Genomic DNA, 25,252 nt, shown 5'->3' on the forward strand with positions numbered 1-25,252 from the left:
CGGGGGGAAACTCAAAGTGAGAGTCAAAATCACAATTAACACCACGATTAATAACACATTCTAATGTTACTGACTGAATGTTGAATATTTGTTAGTTTTGTGTAGTCTGTGACTTTAATAAATATTTAGTTTTATTGACAAAAATTTGCTTATTGTATAATAGTAAAATATTAGGTTTAGATATGGCTCTTTTTGGAGAAATGCATCAAAGAAAATGGCTTGTTAGTATGTAAACAAAAACCAACAACAACAAAAAATTGCCCCCTGGTAAAAATGGTGTCTGCACTTTAAATTAACTAAGAATTCAACTCTGAATACCACTGAGATATATTTTACAATTGATGTATGTTGTGTGTTTTTGTGTTTACAATTGTTATTTCAGACACGACTTGTGAGAGGGACTTTTATTTTGGTGTGGCAATATGACGTCATATGTCCGCGCCTCGCCGCGCTCCTGCATCTGTTGTTACTCGGCTGAAGAAAGGTTTGTGTTTTAGACATTAAAGTGTTTAAATCGATGCAGACTGTTTGATCAATCTTATAGCTTATAAGCAATGTAAAATGAATCATATTTTGGGGTAAAAAGTGCATTATATACGAGTAAAAGGTGTGTCTCACTTCTCTTCATATATCGTGAATACACGTATAAACACGTATTCAGTCACTGGCAAGTAGTGAAGGAAAAACAGCTTTTCTAAATAGTGTAAATGCAACGAGAACACAAACATATGTAATGACAACTTTAACAAACCAACTGCTAATGTTCTCATGAAAATGTAATCTATTAAATATATTATATAAATCAATACCAAATGGAAATAAGAAATGTAAATGTGAACTTTATATATTTGTAGTGCTTTTGATGGTTGTGTGTGTGTGTGTGTGTGTGTGTGTGTGTGTGTGTGTGTGTGTGTGTGTGTGTGTGTGTGTGTGTGTGTGTTGTTGTTAATCAGAACTACTGAACTAGAGCTGATTGAGACCCAGAGATTTAGTTTGGATTTATATTTCTTTCTATTAATTATTCTCATCTTAAACAGGACAAACACACAGAAATACTCCTGGTAAAGCGACTGAGATCCACAAGACACACTATTATAAAGATGGCGTTTATTAAAGAGGAGAGTGAAGACATGAAAATTGAAGAAGCATTCAGTGTGAAACAAGAAGATACTGAGGAACAATCAAAGATTTCATTTATTAAAGAGGAGAGTGAAGGCCTGAGAATTGAAGAAGTATTCAGTGTGAAACATGAAGATACTGAGGAACAAACAGGTTGGTTTCATTCTCAAAGCTGAACTCAATCATTTGATCCTTATTGAAATGTGCAGGAAAATGATACATAAATAGTCACAAAAAAGAAAGAAATATATATATAATATAAACCCTTCTAAAACTTCTAAAATGAAAACCACTCATTTCACTGCCATTTTAATGAAAACAATGCAAATTCTGTTTAATGGCTGGCTAGAAATATTTTGGCCTGTACATTTTCTCAATTCACTCAAAGGTGTTTTTGTACGATGTCTGCCCTCCTGCAGCTTTCTGTAGTTTCTTTTAAAAAGCCTAACTTCATCTTCATTTAAAGATTAGACACTAAGTGACCAATCACAGGTCGTGTTGCTCTGCACTGCTGGTTGAGCTTTTGTTTTTTTTCTGCTGAATTTCTAACATGAGAGGAGTCAAAAAGATGATTGGGGGAAACTTTAGTGAACTTTATTGATACAAGTAGAATGTTATCAAATTATTATATATTACAGAAATAGAGTGGTGCAGAGATGACATCAGAACCTGGAAGACTAATTTGCTGCAAACTGGAATGCATTGTTCAACAGATTTATTTGGGCCTCATTTTACGAACGTACGACAGAAAACTGGTACAGTTGTTCCACCAAAAACTTGGCATTTATCAATATGGACGTGAGTGGTGGCCACGATCAAATCTCAGCCTCATGTATAAGACTTTAGTAGATTTGATCCTTAAAGTGTTTGAATGCACAGAAGCTAGGTTTCAAACCAGCCAATCGACCAACTGATCACAGAGCAAGTCCTTTGGTGTCTGTCATTGTAAGTCAAGTCATTCATAATCATTATTTGCATAAAACAATTTTCTCAGAATGCGAGTTCTGCTATTTAGAACACAATTTAAAGCAGAATTATCATGCGGCAAGCAATCCTCAGTGTAGTAATCCACAGGAAAAGGGCTCAAAAGCAGCATATTCACTACAAATATTTTTATTTAAAATATGAAAATTCTTTGGATAATATAAAAAATCAAAAAGATAATTTAAAGTGTGTGTAATATGTGTGCATATATATATATATATATATATATATATATATATATATATATATATATATATATATATATATATATATATATATATATATATATATATATTATGAAGAGTTTGGTTCCAAAACGGCATTTAAAAAAAAAATTAGTTCCTGCTAAAATTAATATTGTATCTGGTCAGTATTGAAAAGTCCATTTTTAATTTTACGTAACATGCGATATCCGCCATGTTATTCTGTCATGTTTTCTCCCTTTCTTTCCAAACCGCGACAAACGCCAGTCTCCCTTCTCTGCAGAATGCGATAAATCCGCTCAACCAATCACAGTGCACGATTCCCCGTTTTGTAAACAGTAACAGCAGGACTTTAAATACACCCGGCTTTCTTGTTTTTCTTATCTACTGTGTACTTTTCGATTTACAAAATTTTTTTTTTTGAATTTCGATGGCATTGATGAACCTGTGGTGGTTTCTGTGGTAGGGAAGAAACGCAAGCCATCGAAATCGAATCATTTACGTGAGGAGATTAAGAAGATGAGGCACTCGGGAGGAGGAAAAATGCCGGCTGTTGCTTGTTCTCACACGACAGCATCAAACTTCTGTCACGCTGACACATTGACCCCAGGGGATCTTTTGAAAAACTTTCAATTGTTTTATTCAATGTCAACGAAAGCCGAGCAGGACCAAGCCATTTTACAGCTTATCGCCGTCAAAAAAGTTCAGCGGCGACGTCCCAAGGTTGACAACAGCGATATGCAGAAGAATAGGGAGGTCACAAACGAATACCATTTGCTGACTGAAGATCATCCGACAAAGATTCCTGTCTGCAAGGCCACCTTTTGCAGCGTATTGGGTGAGTTTATTTATGATTTATTAATTATACTATTATTATACGAAGCAGAGAATGAATGAATGAATAGGTAGATAAATAAATACATACATAGGAGAGGGAAAAAATTGTGCCAAAATTCTGAAATCTTTGAAAGATATCATTGAACATTCATTCAACCATAGCAAAAGTAAATTTCTTACTTACATTGTTAATTTTTCATCTCTATTTTTTTGTGTTTATTTAAAATGAGACAAATCTGATATTATTTGAATCTCCAATATGTTATTTAACAGTTGAGTGAGTTCTAAAATGCTTCGCTAACTAGCAGAAGACACTGGCCAGGTTTAAATCCCAGTTGGGCAGGTTGGGCATGTTACTACAATGAGCCACTTTTAGAACTATGCTATTCTATTCTATACTTTTATGAATTCTATTGACAAAACATGAGAAAAAGGGTCAATGTTCAGAAATTATTAATTATTATGTTTTGAACTAGCTGTATAGCTATGTTTTCCGCTGTGTTTGATGTCAAACTATAAATGTAAAAATATATATTTTTTTTTTATATGAAAGTTAATAATTGTATGTATTGAGAAAATATTATTTTGATAAGATCAGATATCATTTTAACATAATTGTACTAGACGTGTGAAATAAATGCAGGAAAAAAATAAATACTCTGAACCCTAAGTAGGTTTACACAAACTGAGAAAGTCAAAAAGTGTTCGGTCTCCCCTACATTCATACATACATAACCAAATAAATGTCTCTTTTTTTTTTTTTTTTTTCATTGCAGGTATCGGCAAAGATCGTGTGTCTCGAGTGGCAAAGTATTATGCACTCAATGCTACAGCCAGACCAGAACGAAGGGGTGGTGCTCGTAAGGTGGCTGAAAATGAGGCCAAGAAGCAGCTCGTGATGGATCACATCCAAACGTTTACGTGTAGGGCTAGCCATTATGGAAGAAGGGGAGCACCTGGCCGGAAATACCTACCCAGTGACCTCAGCGTGAAGAGAATGCACAAGCTATTCGACCAGCAAAATCATGATTTAGTCACCTACTCCCTGTATTACACTGTTTTTCGACAGCACTTCAACCTTGGATTTGGGCATCCTGCCACAGATGCCTGTTCTTCATGTGCCAGGTTTCAACTGAGAGTTAAGGACCCTACCTTAACTGAAGAAGAGAAACGCAGTGAGTCCACATCCTACATTTTACACAAGAGACGAGCACGGGTGTTTGATGATTTGCTGGGGAAAGTAGATCATGATGCAGTGACTCTTTGCTTTGACATGATGCAGAATTTGATACTTCCTAGAACCCCCATTGGCCAGGCATACTATTCCAGACAGTTGCACATGTATGTCTTTGGTGTTGTTATTCACCATGGGAAGGACGGTAAACAAGCAGTGGATGATGTTCATCTGTACACATGGATGGAGCATGAGAATAGAAAAGGTAGCAACATGACTGCTTCAGCTCTGGACCACTGTTTACGTCAACAGTTGAGTGGTGCTGTTAACCGCGCTCAAAGGCTGCGATTGTTCAGCGATTCTTGTTTCGGTCAAAACATAAATCTTCTGTCCATGCTGTTTGCCTTAATGAAGGAGGCATTTCCTAGGATTAGTGCTGAGTATGTGTTTCCTATAAGGGGGCACAGTTTTCTGCCTGTGGACCGTGTATTTGGAAGGATTGAGCAACAGGTTCGAAAGAAGGGTACCATTCTTATGCCGGAGGAATATTACGAAATTTTGCGCAACCATGGAAATGTTCATATCTACGAGCAACACTGGAAGGCTTATGATTTCAAGGCGGAAACACAGGTTTTTGTAAAGGCTCAGAAGTCATTTAGGCTAAGTGATGCAAGAATGCTGGAATTGAGGAATGACAAACTGGGATTCAAGGCTGTGTATACCAGTGAGTACTGCTATCACTCAATACTGAAGAGAGGAAAGAAGTGGGCAAACTTTAAGCCTAGTCAGCTTCCCAATGAAAGCACAGTGAAAGAAGCAAAAAGGAAGGATGTGCTGAACTTGCTCTCTGAAATTGGTGTGAGTGCCAATGTGCGTGCCTTTTATGATAATGCACTCTCTCAGTCACAGACGAATGATGTTGACTGTGACAGTCATGAAGATTAGCTGCCCATTGTGTCAGCCTTTTGAGAGTGACCATTCACTGATTTCTTAATGAATGACAAGTTGTTGAATGTTTTTACAAAGAATATTGTTATATTAATGCAATGGATTTATAGAAAGCACAAGACAATCAATTCAATACAACAAAGATGTCTTAAACATCAATGTCATTTTCTGTAGTCTAATACAAGAGGTGTCGTGCCAATCAGTTTTTAATCTTCTTTACAGTTCTATTTTTAACAGTTTTTTCACATTAATGCAATGTATTTATAGTATGTATGGGTTGAATTAAATCTTTAAAAAAGTTATGAAAAATCATGTTTTTATTGCATTTTGGATCTGTTTTTATAATATATCTTTGAAAATCAAAATCTGGATTTGATTTTTTTCTTCTTCTGTTATTATAACCTAAAAATGCTATGTAAAAGTTTGAAACAGAAAATAGTGGTATTGATCAAAATGGATTTATTGCGTTTTGGAACCAAACTCTTCATATATATGGGTGATTCTCATGAAATCCAGGTTTAGAAGGTGTCAAGCATCAGAATTTTTAAAATGCTCTTGAAGCCAATTTTCTTTTTGCACATATAAGATTAAGGTCTGAACTTACTATATCCATTATTTTTAGAAGATTTTTTTTTTAAATTCCTATATAATTATTTAAATTTTTTAGATTAAGTCCATAAAAAATTATCATTACCGCAACATGACATTACATTAAATATATGGTTAAAAATGTGTATTTTTGGCTAATGTTAAAGTAGACTCTTATTACTCATGCTCAAAGCTATGTAAAACTCTGGAGAGATTACTTTTTCATATTTATTGTTTTTTGTAATTTCCTTATTTTCTCTCATTACCGAAACATACACATATAAATCAAACATACTGATTTACAGTTTCTTTTATCTAATTGTTTTACTAAAAGATAACATACACATTTGTTATGTAGCAGACCTTAAATAAGTAGTGTTGTATAATATGCATATACATTTTAAAACAAAATATGATTATCTAATTATTACTTAATTTGTAAAAAAGATACATGCTGCGGTAATGAAAATGCCATTTCGGTAATGAGGATCAGTGTTTCGGAAATGAGATTTAGCTCACACATTCACTGTTGACAAAGGGGTTTGATGCCTAACCCTATTTTACATATTTAAAACACACACTTTTTAAAAGAATATTTATTTCATTTATTTAAAGTATTATCATTCTAGTATAACATACAATCATGTGTTCATGAGAACGTTTTCAATGTAACATACAATCATGTGGTCCTGAGAAACATTTAACTGTAACAGCATCATGTGCTCTTGTAAAAAGATTTTAGTTTAGCTAAAACACTTTGGTCCTGACATTCAAACACACAACCTTTTTCTGAGAATAATTTCATATGAAGAACTTGAATGGCAGCAACTCGATTTATGATTGGTCAAACAACTAAAACAAACAACTGGAACGACTACTTTATACCAATCACGTTTCTCCCCAACTGTAACTCATTCATGAGCGTTTTTTGTATTTTGCCCATATGTCAGGCAAAATGCAGAAATGTCTAGCAGAGGAGGTGACAGGAAGTGGTTCTGGGATTATGTCCCGTATGTCCTGACGATAGTACCAGACCCTTTCTCCTGGAAATCTGATGCTCGGTACATAGAAGCGGTTCTCCCCAGCACAATTCATGGTGTCGACTTCATACATACAGCAATCTGTTTTAAGAAACATTTTTATAGTCTCTACACATTTTGGCTGGACAGCATGTACTATAATGTAACTGGAGAAATATTCACATATTAACAGAAATCTTGAAATTAAATTCACCTGTGTGACTGTACCAGGGAACAAGTCACCATCGTATTCAACCAGGACCCACTGTCCAACCTCTATGGTGGCCTCTGTTCTGTCAGATTGTTCCTCATCTCTTCCCTCAGAGAACATGTGGCACTTTGCAGAAAAGCACTGGCAAATTTTTCCACAAAAGCATGACACCTCCCATGTGTTTATGACTCCCGGTTTTGTGGATGTCAGCTGTTAGGGTGGAATTCAAAAAGACCAGTGAATTGGAGTATCACACATTGACTCAGTAACAGACATTCTTTTGTGAGATTATTTCAGATACTGGTGTGGTCTGCTTTCCATGTTAATTACATGGAGAATTTAACTTATTTAACTTCTCTAACTACATACTTCTTAACTACATTTACTTATTTAACTACATTTCTTCATATTTACTCATATAATTAATATAAATGTTGACTCACTTGGTGTATTTTCATTGTCCCAGGAACTGTTTTCAGGTTGGGGGGAACCAATTCGCAGCTGGCCTTTATTTTCTCCTCTGATACTTTGTACAGAGTCACTGATGAATTATTCTTCAGCTGCTCATACAGAGAGTCTGCATCAGGAATACTGGTCCCATAAGAAACAATTCTGTCTGCAAGATTCTTCAAGGCCCCACCTACTTCATCCGGTGCACCTTTGCCATGTGATGCCTCAGTATAGTTCCAGGTCACCCATTGAAATCCATGCATAAAGGGCACAGTGGAGGCTAGATAGAAAGATGTTTTGTTTCTATACTGGGAAGTTGGGCCATCTGAAATGAAATGTATGTTGTGGGCTTCAGGATACTTTCCTCGTATGTATCTCAGCACTGGGTCAAGATGAGCCCAGGTTGCCACTGCATCGTGCTCTAGGGAGACTGAGAGGGATGCAAAGGCTTCCACTCTGCCCCTACTGAGATAGAGTACCCCGGTGTGGAGGGTTACCCGATCATTCCCAGTTCCAAAATGGGTGTCCTTGATTTCTTTGGCATATTTGCAGCTGTAATTTTCGCTGTAATCCACATGCACAGCAACAGCATCATCTGTCAGGGTATCTTTCATTGCTTTCAATGACAAATATTGGTGCTTGACATTAAACATGTGAATGGCAAAACCTGGAAGGTGTTCTGTTGTTAGGGCCAGCAACCGCTCAATGGATGAGGTACGCTTTTCGAGGACAGTTTTCTTTGTCTGCCTTTCCTCTGTAGATCCATCCTTGAGGGTCTTTGTTACAGTGACAGACCTTGTGATCCACTCTTGCCAGATGACAGTGTTCCCCTGAGTGAGAGGATCTAAGGATGTGGGAAAGGTCTTTTCAATGCATTTTTGACATCTGCCATACATGCAGGACATGTTGCCAGTGGCACACACACTGGACTGCACAAGATCCTCTGGGCTTGATGTTTCAATGATACCCAGTTGTTGCATTCTTTTTATTTTAAAGTCAATGTTCTCGTGCATTTTACATGCACACGTCTCTCTGTCTTTAACTTTAGGCCTAATAATCCAAAATGGCCTCAATCTAAAAAACTGAGCTTTGGACACGGTCTGCTTAGGATGTTCAGCAAGGAAGCGTTGATGGAGTTTTGCCATGGTGTCTGTGAGTGCTCTTTTTCTATAAATTTGTCCCTTGTGACGAATCTCTCCAGCCTTGCCATTTATGACAGTTGAGACATCATCCCGATGTAGGAACATTCTCACAACCTTGCCAAGTTGTTTCCGCCTGCTTTTGATTGGCAGTCCCTTTTTAGCCTCACTGATCCTGACCCTCTGTGAAATATTTGCTGGTAGCATTGCACTTTTTGTTTTATTAGCCGCCAGCCTTCTAATTTTTCTGTTTAGTGTCAGCAGTTGTTTTGTCTTTGCCCCAAGTTTTTCTTCAACATTCCTTAGCTTTGCTCTTAATTTGACCACAGTCTTTGATGCTGGCTCTCTTTTTTCAATGACTGGCCATGTTCTCTGGGGGATGGATGCCTCAATTGGCCCTGTCAGGTCTAAACTTTCTTCTGCTGGTGTTCTGTTCAGACTTTCAGTATTTGCGTCTAGTTCCTGTCTGTTATTTTCTTCATTTTCTGCCTCACTTAATGAAGATGCTGGGGTTAGATCTAGAAGTGCTTGCTCTTGCTTTTTTTTTCTGTAATATTTTGCTGAATTTTTCTTCCAATTTTTTTTTTTTCTCTCATGCTGTCTACTTGTGAGGTCCTGAGTAGTCTTAATTTGACCATTTTCCTTCCCGATACCTGGAAAAGGAAAAATGAATAAAAGGTGAAATGCAGTAAGCACTGACATAAATGCAAATTTTGGACTGTAATCAAAATTGCACACAATTGTTCATTTAAGAATGGTAGGTGTGTGTGTGCGTTTGTGTGTGCATGCGTGTGTGAGTGTAAGCATGCGCACACACATGGGCATGCATGTTTGTGTGTGATGTGTGTGAAAGAGAGTGTGTGTATGTACAATATAGTGTATACTGTACAAAATGTCAGCCTTTACGTTTGCATATCAGCATGCTTTCATTGCATATATATTTTACATATATATATACTAGGGGTGGAACGTTACACAGAAGTCACGGTTCGGTTCATACCTCGGTTCAGACACGGTTCGGTACGAGTTCGGTACAATGGAGGGAAAAGCAAAACAAAAATGCAGAAGACTTGTGCATGTCTCAGGCTGTACCACCAAAGGACAAAAAGACCTTGAGATATGTTTGGTAATTGTGCCTGAATGAATTGAACATTTATTTGCTACATTTCAGATTAATATATTTGTTTTCCTTAATTTTAATTAACAGTAACTTAAACACTTTGCAGTTTGAATGACTGTATAAACAAAATGGAGTATGTTTTTATGTTTCCACTGTTCGATTGCGCACGCGCGCACACACAAATATAAACACTTTGTGACTTTTCATGCCCCCCCCCCTTTCTCTTTCTCTCTCTCTCTCTCTCTCTCTCTCTCTCTCACACACACACCATATTCCAGCATTGCAAACTTTACATCGCAGCCTGCTTCAGAGCTAAGGAGGGGCTACAGATTAGGTGTCCCTAAAGAACCCGCGTATCTAACAGCAGTTCCGCATTACATTAATTAATTTGCACGCGAGTTTTATTTATTTTTAGACCGTATATTCTCTGTGTAAATTTATGCACCGAACCGTGACAGTTTTTTTCCCTATTATCACCCTGTCCCCTGACCTCTCTCTCTCCTTTCTTTTGTACTCCTCAAGAAGGATTGCATTGCTGTATATTTTTTCCCTGTGCTTTTTCAGCCTGTCTTTTGCTGATGCCTTTTTTTATCACCTGATGCTTGCCTGTAACAAAATACACAATAGCCATCTTGAATGTAACATTTCGTAAAAAAGACATAGAAATACATTGTTTCACAGTAAAACTATTTAATATTAAATATTACATTTATAGTAGGTGGCCTATACTGCATTAATACTGCTTTTTGTCGAAGCACTTCATAAAAATGAAAAATTACTAACTCCTTTTACTAAAGATTACTACCCCTGCTTTTCCACCGATTACTAACCCAATCGGTAACACTTTATAATAACTGCACACTATTAATCATTAGTTAAGCATTAGTAAACATTTAATTCATCATTTATAAAGCATTAATAGACATTAATAAGCAGTTTATAAATACAGTTATAAATGCTATATTCTTGATTTAAAAGCATATCTATAATGTGTTTAATAATTGTATTTTCATACTTTATTAATGATCAATTTATAATTTCTAAATGAAGTATTGCATTATTTACAAACCAGTTATTTAGGAGTAGTCAGTGGTTCATAAGATCACTTAAAGTGTAAGTAAAGGATTAATAAACTATTTAAATGTACATTCATGCATCTTATTATTCAGACATATATTAATAGTTACTTGGTGTGTTAATAAATGCTTTATTAACATGTATTTCTACTGTAATTCAGGGTTAATTCAGTTAAATGCTTTACAAAGCATAACTAGTCCTCACTTTAGATGAGCTCACAAAAATAGTTAACTGATCACTAATAATTGCTTTATAACTACCTGAATTTACTACATTTACTTATACTTTCTAAGTGATCTTATGAATCAATGACAACACCTAAATAACTGGTTTGTAAATAATGCAATACTTAATTTAAAAATGATAGTGATCATTAATAAATTATGAAAATACAATTATTAAACACATTATAGATATGCTTATGTCAAGATTAAAGCATTTATAGCCGTATTTATAAACTGCTTATTAATGTCTATTAATGCTTTATAAATGATGAATGAACTGTTAACTAATGCTTAACTAATGATTAATAGTGTGCAGTTATTATAAAGTGTTACCGTCTGTTTCTCATTACCGAAACATCGAGTATCTCCACCGCAACAGGCCTTCAATTGTTGCGGTGTATGATAATGGTGTTGCGGAGGATGAGTGTCCTTAAACATTCTTGCTAACTGTGGAGGCTAAATGAGGGTTAGCTAAACTTTCCCTCTCTTTTTATATTTAGACCATAATGGGGTATATAGTAATCAAAAAATTAAAACGGAAACATTTTTTAAAACTTCACAAACTCATGTTTCGGTAATGAGAACTAAAAAGTCGTGTAGGTATTATGACAAACAAAATTTTTATTTTTATCTGGAGAGAAAAAATAAGAACTGCTTACCTGGTAGCCATCTTGAGTGTCACAGTCAATTATGTCCCTTCCAATAAAATTCCTTGAAAATGTTAGTTCCTAGATGACTTAAACAATGATTGAAAATTGTTGCGGAGGATGAGAAAATTGGTCCTGGACACATTTATATTCCTTATTATTGTCACTACATTTACCAATGACCACCAAATACCACATGTTTCTTTACTGTAAATGTTTATAGTATAACATGGACTGAATCTTTTTATTTTTCTTATTTTTTAATTATAAATATTTCCATCTCAAAGAACCCAAAACCAGTCATGGACACGTTGCGGTAATGAGAAATGTCCCCTTAAATGTGGAAAAAACAACAAAATTTGTATTTATTATGTCATTTGAAATCATGTGCAAAATAGTACATGAAGAGATGTTTATAAATATATTCTTCTTATTTTGATAGCATTTACTTTTATCATCAAAATGCTTCATGACACCTCATAAGTCTAATTTCGCGAGAATCACCCATATGTGAATATGTATATGATGTGTGTGTATATATATATAATCATGAACACAATGACGGGGTGAAATAGGCTGTGATGCATGGGGCACCAGGTAAAATCTTGCCTAGGGCAGCAAATTGGTCAGGCCCTGCATACAGCAAACATCTCCTCACCATCCGCTAGCTGTCTGTCCCCTGAACACTGTAAAGAAATGCAGTCTCTGTAGTGTTGTATTACAAATGTATTATGTATGTGTGTGAATGTATGTCAAATCAAGTAATCTTCATTTATATAGCGCTTTTAACAATGTAGATTGTTCCAAAGCGGCTTTACATTGATAATAGGAAATTAAAGTAACAGAGATTATTTTGGCTTTATAGCATCTCTAAAATAAAGTTCTGGTCCAGCTTAAGTTAGTTTTGATTGATTCACTTCCGTCGCAACGATCATTAGTTATTAACTTAGGGGCCTCTAACACGACACCCTTTTTAACAGAAAACTCTTAAGTTCTCTTAAACCTTCACTGGGAAGAGACTAGTTGACACTTCAGGACTGCGCTGTCGTCGTGTCCAGGCGCAGGTCCTTCATCAGATCTGGATACGGCCTGGATCCGGCGGACTGTGGTAAACCTCGGGATAAACAGAGACTAATATTAGCGTAGATACCATTATTCTTATGATGTAACGAGTACATCAGAATTTATGGGAGGTGTTCCCAGTTCCGGCTGACCTAATCTATGCAGCCTAACATTGAATTATAGAAGTCTATAATGTGTTATGTGTATGTTAGGTCAAAGAGATGTGTTTTTGGTTTAGCTTTGAACTGACAGAGTCTGTCTGCTTCCCGGACGATGCTAGGAAGGGTTAGGGTTAACGACTTTGGAGCAACCGGCAATGCTCCCTATAAATCGCTCTAAGTCGCGACCTAGAATAGCCTCTAGCCCGGAGAGCTCGGAACAGAGTACACTTGGCCTCCTGAAAGCTTTCCTCCCGAGAACAAATTCTCCTGAACCTCAGAAGCTGAGATAACACTATACCTCTGAACGTGTGTCTCGGATGGTAGCTCCGATAGTGTAAAAGGGCGTGAGTGTCTGTGTCTTTAAAGAACATTTTGAAATCCAAACGACCCGTGGAAAGAAACTCAGGTCCCTTGTACACTATCGTGTCCAGAAACTCTATGGCCTGCTCCTTTATGACCGCTTTCACCTTAATCGAAGCATGATGTGTATTTAACACCCCTAAAAAGGCCTCGAACTCCTGTCGACTACGGTCCCACACTCCCCAGATGTCGTCTAGGAATCTAAAGTAGGACAAAGGGACCTCCTCGCATTTGGGAAAGACCGTCTCCTCCCATTGAGCCATGTAAATATTTGCGTAGGCTGGCGCAAACCTTTTTCCCATAGCCGTCCCCTTAATCTGCAAATAGAACTCACCTTCAAATTCAAAGTCATTACGAGTAAGACTTAACTCCAGGAGTTCTAAAATCGCCTCATCCGGCCGAGAGGCATCGGGAAACCTGGCAAAACATCTCGAACTGCCCTCAATCCCAAAGGAGTCTCAATATTGGTATACAAACTTTCCAAATTTGGTATACAAACAAAAACGCCCCCAGCGGCACTCTAAGACCCTTGACCTTCATACGGTCAAGAACAAAAAATCAAGAGCTAAATCCTCCAACGCTTCAATCTCCTCCGGGGGCAAGTTAGGCATCGGAGCTCGTGCTCCCGATAAAGCCACCTGGACACCCTCCAAGTTCCTCTCAAAAAATTCCCAAACCTCCCCAGGGAGTCTCTGGGGCGGCGGCACCCATCCCGAGCTCTCGCAAAATGGAAGACCTTGGGCTTCACCGTCGGCATTTGGACCAAAATAAACTGCCCTTTTTACTTTGTCATGAAACTGACCTAAATCTGCCAGCACCGGACCCCTGTCAACTTTCTTTACCAAATGAGAAGGGATAAATGATAAGCCCCTATCCAGTAAACTAACCTGTGCTGGTGTGAAACAAAAACACTGAGACAAGTTAATGACAGAGCCCGTACTTTTATTGTTTTTCTCAATTTTTTCAATTTTTTCGAGACCCTGGTGTAAAGGCCCCTTTAGCAATTTAAATGTTTGAGCCAGTGTTGCAACATAGCCTGCGCAGTATCTGCCGTCCAGTGGATCTGGTCTCGTTCCACTTGGAACCGGCAACCCGGTAGGAGGGGAACACAGCACTGGGCTCTGAAGATGACATCGTTTAAAGCCCGTAAGTTTCGAACCTGCTGCTCCGGCAGGGTGGGATCATAATTCACCAACGGAATGTGTAGAACCGCGTTCGGGAACGTCGCAGCCGCTGCTTCCTTCAGCCTCTCAATACACTTCCTTAAGGCCTGAATGTTGCTTTGGCCACGGTCGTTTAGGCCGAATGATAATACCACGTGCCTGACCCCGTCTGCTGCCGGGGTCTTGTATTTTATAAGGCTGAAGGCCTGTGCCAAAGTGGCCCCGGGATAGCTGTGTATCTCCACAGCTCCGTGATTGATCTCTGGGATACGACCCAGGTTGGAGTCCCCGACTATGAGGATCTCTCTTCCAGGGGCCAGACTCCATGACTTATATTTATCCCCCGCTACCACCTCATGCCTGACGTGGAGGCTCTTCCGTGGCCCTTTCACAGGGGCTTTCTTAGCTGTCGGAGTTTCCGGCAACTTCTCCAGAGTCCCTGGGGCCCTCCCAACGACCACCGCCGCCGTCTTCTCCTCAGGAACTACCGGCCCCTTCCTCGAAGCCTCTTCAATGGCCCCTGGCCTCAACCCCCGGGGAACCTCCACTTCCGCCTGGCTAACCTCCAGGATCCAGTCCCCATCCGAATCAAGACTGTCCCCCACCTCCATTGGCTCCACCCGATCCTGAAACGGAGTCAAGGACGGCAAGACCGGCACAGCTGGTACTACCGGCAGAACTCCCACCGCCCTACTTCTGCTGCCGGGGCCCAAACCCTTCTTGGCCCTCGCTAACCTCGGGGGCTCTACCCTGAGACAGACCTGCTCCTGCTCCTCCTCCAAGCGATATCTAGGGGAATCCCCCAGGTCCGAGGATTCCTGCGAAGGAACCTCCCCCCTGGACACAGGACCTGGAGGACCGTTACTTGCGTGGGAATGGAAACCGCTTCTCCACCATTGCTTGGGGCCCTATTTCCTGGGCCGGTCGACCCCCCCCCCCCCCCCCCCACGGCCCTCCTCGGCTCCGGGACGGAAGACCCCTGGGCCGACGGCCTCTCCACTACTGGCTGGGGCCACCTGATCGCCGGCTTACGGGCCGTCTTCTTGCGGACCCTCGGCGCCTCCACCACAACCTGGCTCCCTCGTGCCTCTTCCTCCCTGGCCCTGGCCTGTCCCCCCACCGAAGAGGAAGACGGCCCAGCTCCTTCACCTGCTCCCCTAGGGACATATCCCGAGGTCTCCCCCCCGTCATCGCCCCCTTCCCCAGCCAAAAGACGGGTGGCTTCGGCCAAGGCCCGACGCACCGTGGACTCCCTCAAGGTCCTGAGTCCCCGGCGGGCCCATTTTACCGCGATCTCCCATGCCTCCCTCCAACGCACCCTGGAGGCATGGGAAACTGCTTGGCCGGCCTCCCAAAGGGCTCGTTCATGGTGGTCCGTTAGGATGTCCAATCCGGTGTTCAGCCAATTCTTGGCGTTCCCAAAGATCAACCATTCAGTGTTGACCTTTGGGAACGCCGGCTGAATCCCTGCGGACATCTGATACGCCATCCGCTGCAACTTTGCCGGTGGCCCCTCATCATCCCCGGCCCCCATCATGCCGAGGTGATGGTGGTAGGCCTTGATATATCTAAACAAGACCCTGATGAGAGCCTTGAAGTCTCGCTCCTCCCTCTCCTCCCTTTGCTTCCTCTTCTCCATTATTATCAAGAAAAAACTCCTCACTTTAAATCTGCCTACAAAAAAGAAAAACAGCCGATTACCACCTGGGACCGACCTCCTCATAGTTATTACACCCCCCATCCCATCTAAATGAAAACGAACCAGGAGTCACCCAACCTGTCTAGGCCAAGCAACTCCCTAAGGACCTGTATGGGCCCATATTCGTACTCCCATCCCATCCCGCCCCTCCCCCGACCCCACAGGCCGAGGAAGGAGCCGGAGGGAGGAAAAAAGCAAACCTAATCCCAGAACACTTTCCTATATCCCAACGAATTCATGAACCATCATCCCTAACACCACGTAAGGCCACCCTCCTCAAACAACACCTATGCACCTTAGACTATACAAAACAAATCCTGGAATTGACTCCCTACAAGAACAAGACCACTAGGAACCAGAAAAACAGAAGATCTAGCCCCCAGTATCCAAAACCTGGATCATCCCTGGTATGTCAAGTCCGATGGCTCTGGCTGGGTTAGGTTTTTTGTAAATATTACAACAGCTCCTCCCTCTCTCTGGCACTAGTCCAGAAAAGAGAGGAGACTGAGGAAGGCACGGGCCGACGCATGTTAGACTATACCATGGCCACGATTTGTAACTCTATTGAGAGCAGTCTCAGTACTATGGTACGGTCTGAATCCTGACTGAAAATCCTCGCAGATATAATTTCTTTCTAAAAAGAAACAGTTTCTTTGACAGAAAAGGTAGATTTGAAATCGGCCTGTAATTGACCAATTCTGTACGATCAAGTTGCATTTTTTTAACAAGCGGTTTAATCATAGCCAGCTTAAACATATACGTTTTTGGTACGTATCCTAATGACAAAGATGAATTAATGATATTAAGAAGAGGATCTATGACCTCTGGAAGCATCTCATTCAATAGCTTAGTCGTTATAGGGTCTAACATGTTGTCAATTAAGATGATTTAACGAGTTTAGCGAATTCTTCCTCTTCTATAGCAATGAATGAATCATTTTTCCTTGGGGAGACTACAATGCACTGCCTGATGTGATGCTGTAGTAGACGGTTGCATGGTTATATTGCAGGTTGCATATTGCTCATTTGTATGGATGTGTATGTATGTATGTATGTATGTATGTATGTAAATGAATGTATGTGTATGCAGGGTCCGAAATGTACTTTTTGGCTCAACTGCCACGTGGACTGGTAGATGAAAAAATCGCCAAAATAATAAACAGCCTTTTTTTGTCACATATACATTAATTTCAGTACATTTAATTGAGATAAGGTATTATGTTGAATACAAACATAAAATTTTTTAAAGTATTAGTAAAAGTAATATTTTAAATGTATAATAAGAAAAAATCTATAATATATAGATCAAAATGTAATCAACTTTATTTGTAAAGCACTTATAGAAATTGTAGTTGACCAAAAGTGCTGTACAGAGTGCACAAATGCCAAACAGTAGGCACACAATGAAAACAGAGTACATGATAGATACAATGAATAAGAGTACATAGAAGTCAAAACAGAGCAACAAATAGTAAGACATGGAAGATGTGAGCATGGAACTAGTGCTCATAACAGTACATTTGAAGGTTTTGTAAAACTATCAGATGCTTAATCTAATGAACTTAAACCTCATCCGACTCCTCACTCTCTACCACAATTACCCCTTTTGCATGGTCCATAAATTCTGGCCTCCTACTCCTGACAGAGTCTTGGTGCCACAGCATCACAGCATTGCTTGGATCATACTCCCTGATCTCTGGAGAGGACAGCTTTTCTTTGGGTTAATCCAGTTCTTGATGCGCTGTCCAGAAGGTGCACAGTTGCATCCTTTTCATAAAAACACTTGTGTCTGCACGAACAACCCGTCGGATCCTCCGGCTCAGTGCAGGTGAATTTTTTTTGGGTCTACCACTTGACTTTTTTTTGTCCCATAACTCTTAGGATCTTTTAAGAAATGTAAAATGGCTCTCTTACTGCGTCCAACCTCGGCAGCAATGGCGCGTTGCGACCGGCGTTTCTAATGCGGTATGGAAATATGGAAATATTTTGGATTAGGCTAATGTCACGTTGACATAAGGGGCTGTTCACACAGCTCGTTTTTTGCGCGTACAAATTTGTAATTTCAAATGTAGGCGCGCAGCAAGTGCGCTCATAATAGAAGTGACGCGGTGCACTTGTTTTCCAGGCGCCCCTCTGTTCATGGTTACATAGCAACGATAGACGCCACGGGAGAGCAAGTGCTAATAAACATTTTATTACATTACTATTTTGTTATGAACATTCACCCGCCAGTGTGGCGGATAGCCTTTTGAGATTTACTCGCCAAACGGAAAATCTACCTGCATTTGGCGCTTGGCGGGTGTTAATTTCGGACCCTGTGTGTATGTATATGTATGTATGTGTATATATACACTCCTGAACAAAATCTTAAGATCTGGCAAACATTGCAAGTATTCGCATTTCGCGCTGGTGGATCATGACCACATCAGTAAGTACTGCTTCAAAATGCCAAAAGAAGAAACAGGAGCAAGAGACAAAAAAATAGAGTAGGCAATTTAAACATTATTTGCATTTAAACCCAAACAGGCTGTTCATCAGCTGATCAAAAGTTTAAGACCATAGCCCAAAAAATAAAGCCACAACAGAACTAATAGTGTCAAAAAAGGACTCCGTAGTGAGTAGCCCCACAGTTCTTGTTGATAACTTCAAACACTCGTTTTGGCATGCTTGATGCGACTGTTTCCAGGAGGCTGGTGGGAATGTTGCTCCATGTGGTGAAGATGGCCTCACGAAGGGCATCCACGATCTAGAACTGATGTCCGTTTTTGTAAACTTCCCTTGCCATCCATCCCCAAATGTTCTCAATGGGATTTAGATCAGGGGAACACGCAGGATGGTCCAAAAGAGTTTCACATGGAAGAAAAAAGCACCCCAGATCATGGAGCCGCCTCCACTGTGCTGCGTAGAAAACATCTCTGGTTGGATCTCCCTATCCAACCAGTTATGTTGGAAGCCATCAGGACCGTCCAGGTTAAAAAATTTTCTCGTCAAATAAAACTTTCTTCCACCTTTCAATGTCTCATGTTTGGTGCTCCCTTTCAAATTCCAAACGGGCAAGTTTGTGGCGTGGGAGGAGACGTGGCCGTTGAAGACATTTTTTGTTCTTGAAGCCCTTCTCTCGCAGATGTCTTATGGTTATTGGGCTGCAGTCAGCATCATTAAGGGCGTTAATTTGGGTCGAGGATCGACTTGTGTCTGCACGAACAACCCGTCGGATCCTCCGGCTCAGTGCAGGTGAAATTTTTGTGGGTCTACCACTTGACTTTTTTTTGTCCCATAACTCTTAGGATCTTTTAAGAAATGTAAAATGACTCTCTTACTGCGTCCAACCTCGGCAGCGATGGCGCGTTGCGAGAGGCCTTGCTTGTGCAGCTCAACAATCCTGCCATGTTCAAAGAGAGAAAGCCTTTTTGCCTTTGCCATCAGAAGATTCTGACAGTAGGACTGCCTGAAGAACAATGACATGAAAGCCATATTTTTGTGCAGATTTTTACCTTTTTACGGCTATAGTCTTAAACTTTTGATAAGCTATAAATCAATTAAAAATACAATTTGGCCAATGGAAAAGATTAAGAACAACTTTCTCTGCAATGTATTTTACACTATTTATTTATTCAAAAACAAGCAAGGATAGGCTACTAAATGATTTTTATCAATGTACTGTAACGGCACATCCGTATTTCATATTTTCCTAGTGTCTTGTACCGTTAAAACATGGTGTCACGTGGATGAATAATCATATGCAAATGATTTCCAAATGAGGATATGCATAGTAAAACTATGCGTTGTAAGCTCCATATATGGTTATTTCAGGGAGGAGACACCATCTGCGCGCAATTTTCCACTGACGGGGATTTCTAAAAGTAATCTTGTGCAGGTTCTGGCATACAAATGGTTTTATAAGTCTGAATATTTTCTGGCGTGCGCCATTTTTGGCTTTCGGGCACACGTACACTTTTAGTAAGGATCCTACGCACAGTTTTGTAAATGAGACCCCTGATATACTCACAGCAAAGTTCTTTGCTTGGGGGTAAAAAGAAGTATGAAATACAAGACCAACGGAATACTGCTAGTGAACATCCCGATGTGCTGCATGCTTTTCTCTCAATAACAAGATAAACACAAAACAGTTATGACAGCAGTTTAGAAAACATAGAGCCATACAGATATGTTTGCATAAGCTCTGCAATTAGACAGATCAGTAATGTCATGTTAATTTATATTAGTTAACACTTTATACAATAGATTTCTTTATAGTATTATACGTGGGGGAAAAAAACAGTGACAGTGTCGTTTTCAATTAGAATTACAGTTTAATTTCATATTATAAAATGGCTCTCAATATATGTACTTGTGGACATCTGACCTCGATGGACCAAACAGATGAAATGGAGAAAAAGAGAAGAAAAGAAACACAAAGAATGCGAAGTCTCAGCACACAACTACCTATTAAGTAATTGCCACAGACCAATGGTAGTTTGAAGGTGTTTACCAGCTAGAGCGAACTTTTCCACAAAGTTCCCGAAACTATCTCCAAATGAACTTCGTTATAGCCTGATTTTGCTTCAATTTACATCACACCAGTTTGCTTTTTGATTTCACTTGAAGTATATCTGGGTCTTTAAAGGCTGAAATGTTTGTTTTTTTTCCAAACAAAAGTATTCATTTTGAAAAGGAAAAAAAACAAAAAGTTGATCGACTGTATGGACTTGTCGACTGAAAATTATATGGTATTTAAGACTCTTGTTTTGTCTTTGCATGTGTGTGAGAGAAACACAGATCGCTCTAAGCCAAGCCGTGGAAAAACAGAGGACCTAATACTGAGCCCAGTGGCACACCATCCTTGTGTTTGATGAGATTTTCATTGTTTGATGAGTGGTAGCATTTAGATAGGACTTAAATCATGGTAATTTTTGTCAATGCCAACATAATTCTCAAGAGACTCAAGATAATGCCATGGTCTATGTTGTTGAAAGACCTATCACCTATTGAATAGCACTTAAAGATAGCTGTAACTGCTGTAGCTGTAAGTGCAGTGTCTGTATTATGATGGAGCATAAATCTTTGACATTAAACTGTGGTTAACTTGTATTTGTCTCTTTCACCTTAGACCTGATGCCATTGAAAGAAGAGATTGAAGTTCTGAATGATATGGAAGAGAAATATGATGATTTCATAACTAGAGAAAAATTGTTTAGTTGCTCACAGACTGAAAAGACTACCTTACTAAAAAGAGGAGAAAAGACAGGACCTTGTATTGATTATACCTGCCTTCAGTGTGGAAAGTTTTTCAGTTACCGTGGAAGCCTTACAGTCCACATGAGAATTCACACTGGAGAGAAGCCTTTCACCTGCCAACAATGTGGAAAGAGTTTCACTCAAAAAGGAAGCCTTAAAGTCCACATGAAAATTCACACTGAAGAGAGCTCATTCACATGCCAACAGTGTGGAAAAAGTTTCAAGCAAAAAGCAAACCTTACAAACCATATGAAAGTTCACACTGAAAAGAGCTATTTTACCCGCCATCAGACAGGAACTAGAAATGATTTCACCTGCCCTCAGTGTGGAAGGTGTTTCAGTCAACAAGAAAACCTTAAAGTCCACATGAGAATTCACACTGGAGAGAAGCCTTTCACCTGCCAACAATGTGGGAAAAGTTTTACTCAAAAAGGAGGCCTTAAAGTCCACATGAGAGTTCACACTGAACAGAGCTCATTCACCTGCCAACAGTGTGGAAAAAGTTTCAAGAAAAAAGCAAACCTTACAGTCCACATGAGAGTTCACTCCAAAAAGATCTCTTTTACCTGCCATCAGTGTGGGAAAAAATTTATAAGGAAAGGACTCCTTAATTCCCACATGAGAGTTCACACTGGAGAGAAGCCTTTCACATGCCCTCAATGTGGATTAAGCTTCACTCAAAAAGGAAACCTTAACAAGCACATGAGAATTCACACTGGAGAGAAGCCTTTCACCTGCAAACTGTGTGGAAAATGTTTCCTTCATAAAGGAAGCTTTGAAAGCCACATGAGAGTTCACTCTGGAGAGAAACCTTTCACCTGCCCTCAGTGTGGAAAGAGTTTTACACATAAACAATCTCTTAATTCCCACTTGAGAATTCACAATGGAGAGAAGCCTCACACTTGCAAACTGTGTTGGAAGAGTTTCATTGAGAAAGGAAGCCTTAAAGTTCACATGAGAATTCACACTGGAGAGAGTCCTTTCACCTGCCAACAGTGTGGACAGAGTTTCACTCAAAAAGGAAACCTTAAAAAACACATGAGAATTCACACTCGAGAGAAGCTACACGCATGTGAACAGTGTGGAAAGAGTTTCAGATTAACCCTTAATTCCCATGTGAAGATTCAGTGTGGAATGACTTCTCCAGACATGAAACACAAAATTATTCACTCCAGAGAGATGCCTTTTAAATGCCACCAGTGTGGAAAGAGTTTTCTATTCAATAAAAACCTTGAGATTCACATGAGGCTTCACACTGGAGAGAAGCCTTTCATGCGTCTTCAGCATGAAAAGAGTTTCACATATCAAAAAGACTTGAAACATAATTTCCAAACTCATTCTGCAAAGAAACGGCAGTGTTCTGAGGGTGGTAATAAGTTTAGAAAAAGGAGCAATAATCACTTGCACCTTCACTCTGGTGAAAGGCCATTTAATTGTGTTCACTGTGATAAAACATTTATTTTGCCATTACACTTACAGATACACCTGAAAAGTCATGCATTTGTGAGACCCTATTCTTGTTCATTGTGCGGAAAGAGTTTCAAATGGCTTGGCCATTTAAAATGGCACCAGAAAATACGTATGTGTGTAAAACTAAGACTGCGTTCACACCACACTGAACATTCCTTATAGCTCAGAACTTAAAACAGTCTGTGTGACTATAAATCACTGTTATAGTGTGAAAATTAACTTGCACTAGTTAACAGAAGCACACAGTTCCAACAAACTACTTGCACAACCACTGCTCAATAACCACTGATAGCTGATGACAGCTTATGGTTCTTCTGTATTTTGTGTGTTTAGCTTTCAGAGCAAAAGGAGTTACCTCTATCCATTTAGCAGTTTTTCAATTTTATTCTGTAAAATTTAAATAAATAAACCTGTTACACACAATAGTGGCCAAAAGTGTTGTGCGGTCTTGGAAAATCATCACCAAGGTTTCAAATTATTAAAAAATGTTGAAAGATTTTGAAAGCATAATATGTTGTGTTTGGAGTCAATAGTTTTATTTGTGATAACACAATGAAACATGCCAAATTGTGCTGACATATTTTTTTCTTTGTACCAGCCAAAATAAACACGTGCAAAAACAATAGAGAACCAATGAAATATTAAGTGATTATGCTGTAGTCAATCTATGCTTTTGCTGTGAGCTTTTTGTTTTTCTATATTTTTTTATGTTTAATGAAGGATATCACTTGTCAACAGATGAATTATAAGGCGTTATAACAAACAGTTAAACCAAGCAAGCAAGGGTGAGTTTTTTCATAGTCTGCATGACGCAACCGAGAATTTCTGTCGAAGTGAATGTGGGGAGATTGAACTCATGCATTCATAGTCATGCAATTTTGGTTATGAGTGAAAGAACCTTTGGGCCAGGGGGTGTCAAACTCAGCTCCTGGAGGGCCTCTGTCCTGCAGAGTTTAGCTCCAATCCTAATTAAATACACCTGAACAAGCTAATTAATGTCTTCGGTATTACTAGAGACTTCCAGGCATGTGTTGTGAAGCTCGTTGGAGCTAAACTCTGCAAGACAGTGACCCTCCCAGGAACTGAGATTTTCAAATCAGTCTACGCAGCGCCTCTTCAAGTTGAACACACCTGAAGCATTGCTTACTGAAATCATGTGACTTTGGTAGTTTGATACATGCTCCGAACCACTGATTTGAAACAAAAGAGTCGTAAAGGTTTCAAAGCTTCATGAAGCAGTGTTTTTCGAAAGCGCCCATCACTAGAATTCTTTTTTTTTTTTCACAATATTTTTATTTGACTTTTAGAGTAACATACAACAGAACAATAAAATAGAACAGAAACAGAAAATACAATGTTACCATATATAACATATCCAATATGCCCTTTGACACAAGTAAACAGAGACTAGCCATCTCCCAACGGGCAATCACTAGAATTCTTGAAGTGTTCTCTACTTTCAATCCCTTAAAGGTGGGGTAAGTCGTTTTTGAAATATGCTGTTTTGCCAATGGTGATATTTGAAATCAGCCCAAACAAACACAACCTTCTTCATTGCTCCGCCTCTAAACCAACAATCCTACCAGCCCTGCTCTGAGTCGATCCCCTGCAAGCGAGTCGAGTGCACTAACAATTACGGTATACACCGCATTCACTAGCAGTCGTCAGCACGACTCACTAACTGGCCTCCGTTACGCATGCAATCCAAGAGAGGATGTTTGTTTATCATAGCAGAAGGGCAACAGAATAATGTTTAACGAAAAATAAAGCGCAGATGATGAACGAATGACAAGGAAGCACAAAAAATGAACGTACAATACACAGTAGTAATTGCAAACAAGTGTTTGTTGTTAGTTGCCAGCACAGCAGCTGCAGACACACAATGACACTCAAACCCAGTGTTTGTTTTCCGTGTCTGTTTTCAGGCCTTCCCACTTAGCTCTCTCCGGCGCTGGACAGCGTTTCTAATATTAACACGGGTCCTAAAGCTCTTGCCAATACATAACCCTTTGTTTTCCAGTGATTTCTTCTGAGCTTTTCTCTTTTGTATTGCAGTCTTCAGTTCAAATCTCCCTTTTGCTCGTTCTCTCTCCTCCACTGACATACGCACCCTAATGCTGATTGGCTAAACATTTATTGTTGCGTTGGACTGACTAACTTCCAAACAGCATATTTCCAAAACTACTTACCCCACCTTTAAGGTTTATCTTGAAAAGGCATCTGCTGAATGAAGGAGGCTAAGCTCACACTAATCTGGATACATTGATCTTTTTTTCTACGTTATTCCACACTGAGACGTGTTTTTGTCCTGAGATAACTGAGCGTTTTGAAGATAATGACAAAATTTGATAATGCCATTA

The 25,252-nt window shown here is 39.5% G+C and overlaps 1 protein-coding gene across 2 annotated transcripts; it reads left to right on the forward strand.

Annotated features, from left to right (window-relative positions):
• The first annotated feature begins 414 nt into the window (after nucleotides 1–414).
• Nucleotides 415–23,501, forward strand: LOC311289316 (uncharacterized protein). Of its 2 annotated transcripts, XM_084407184.1 has the most exons (4): nucleotides 415–484; nucleotides 1,038–1,272; nucleotides 2,773–3,144; nucleotides 3,920–5,620. In XM_084407184.1, exons 2-4 carry the CDS (start codon nucleotides 1,101–1,103, stop codon nucleotides 5,260–5,262), a joined length of 1,887 nt encoding a protein of 628 aa, XP_084263310.1. In that variant the 5' UTR covers nucleotides 415–484; nucleotides 1,038–1,100; the 3' UTR covers nucleotides 5,263–5,620. The 2 variants fall into 2 exon arrangements, with proteins under 2 accessions (XP_084263310.1, XP_084263309.1); XM_084407183.1 differs by lacking the exons at nucleotides 2,773–3,144; nucleotides 3,920–5,620 and adding an exon at nucleotides 21,295–23,501 and having other exon boundaries at nucleotides 422–484.
• Nucleotides 23,502–25,252: the final 1,751 nt, after the last annotated feature.

This window comes from Rutilus rutilus (assembly GCF_951802725.1).
Source record: "Rutilus rutilus genome assembly, chromosome: 4".
NCBI classification, from domain to species: domain Eukaryota; kingdom Metazoa; phylum Chordata; class Actinopteri; order Cypriniformes; family Leuciscidae; genus Rutilus; species Rutilus rutilus.

Bases quoted from the DNA above. Each gene is read 5' to 3' on its own strand.
- LOC311289316 (XM_084407183.1), top strand. From the start codon at position 1,101: ATGGCGTTTATTAAAGAGGAGAGTGAAGACATGAAAATTGAAGAAGCA. The intron at 1,273-21,294 runs GTTGGTTTCATT...CTTTCACCTTAG, and splicing joins AGATACTGAGGAACAAACAG to ACCTGATGCCATTGAAAGAA.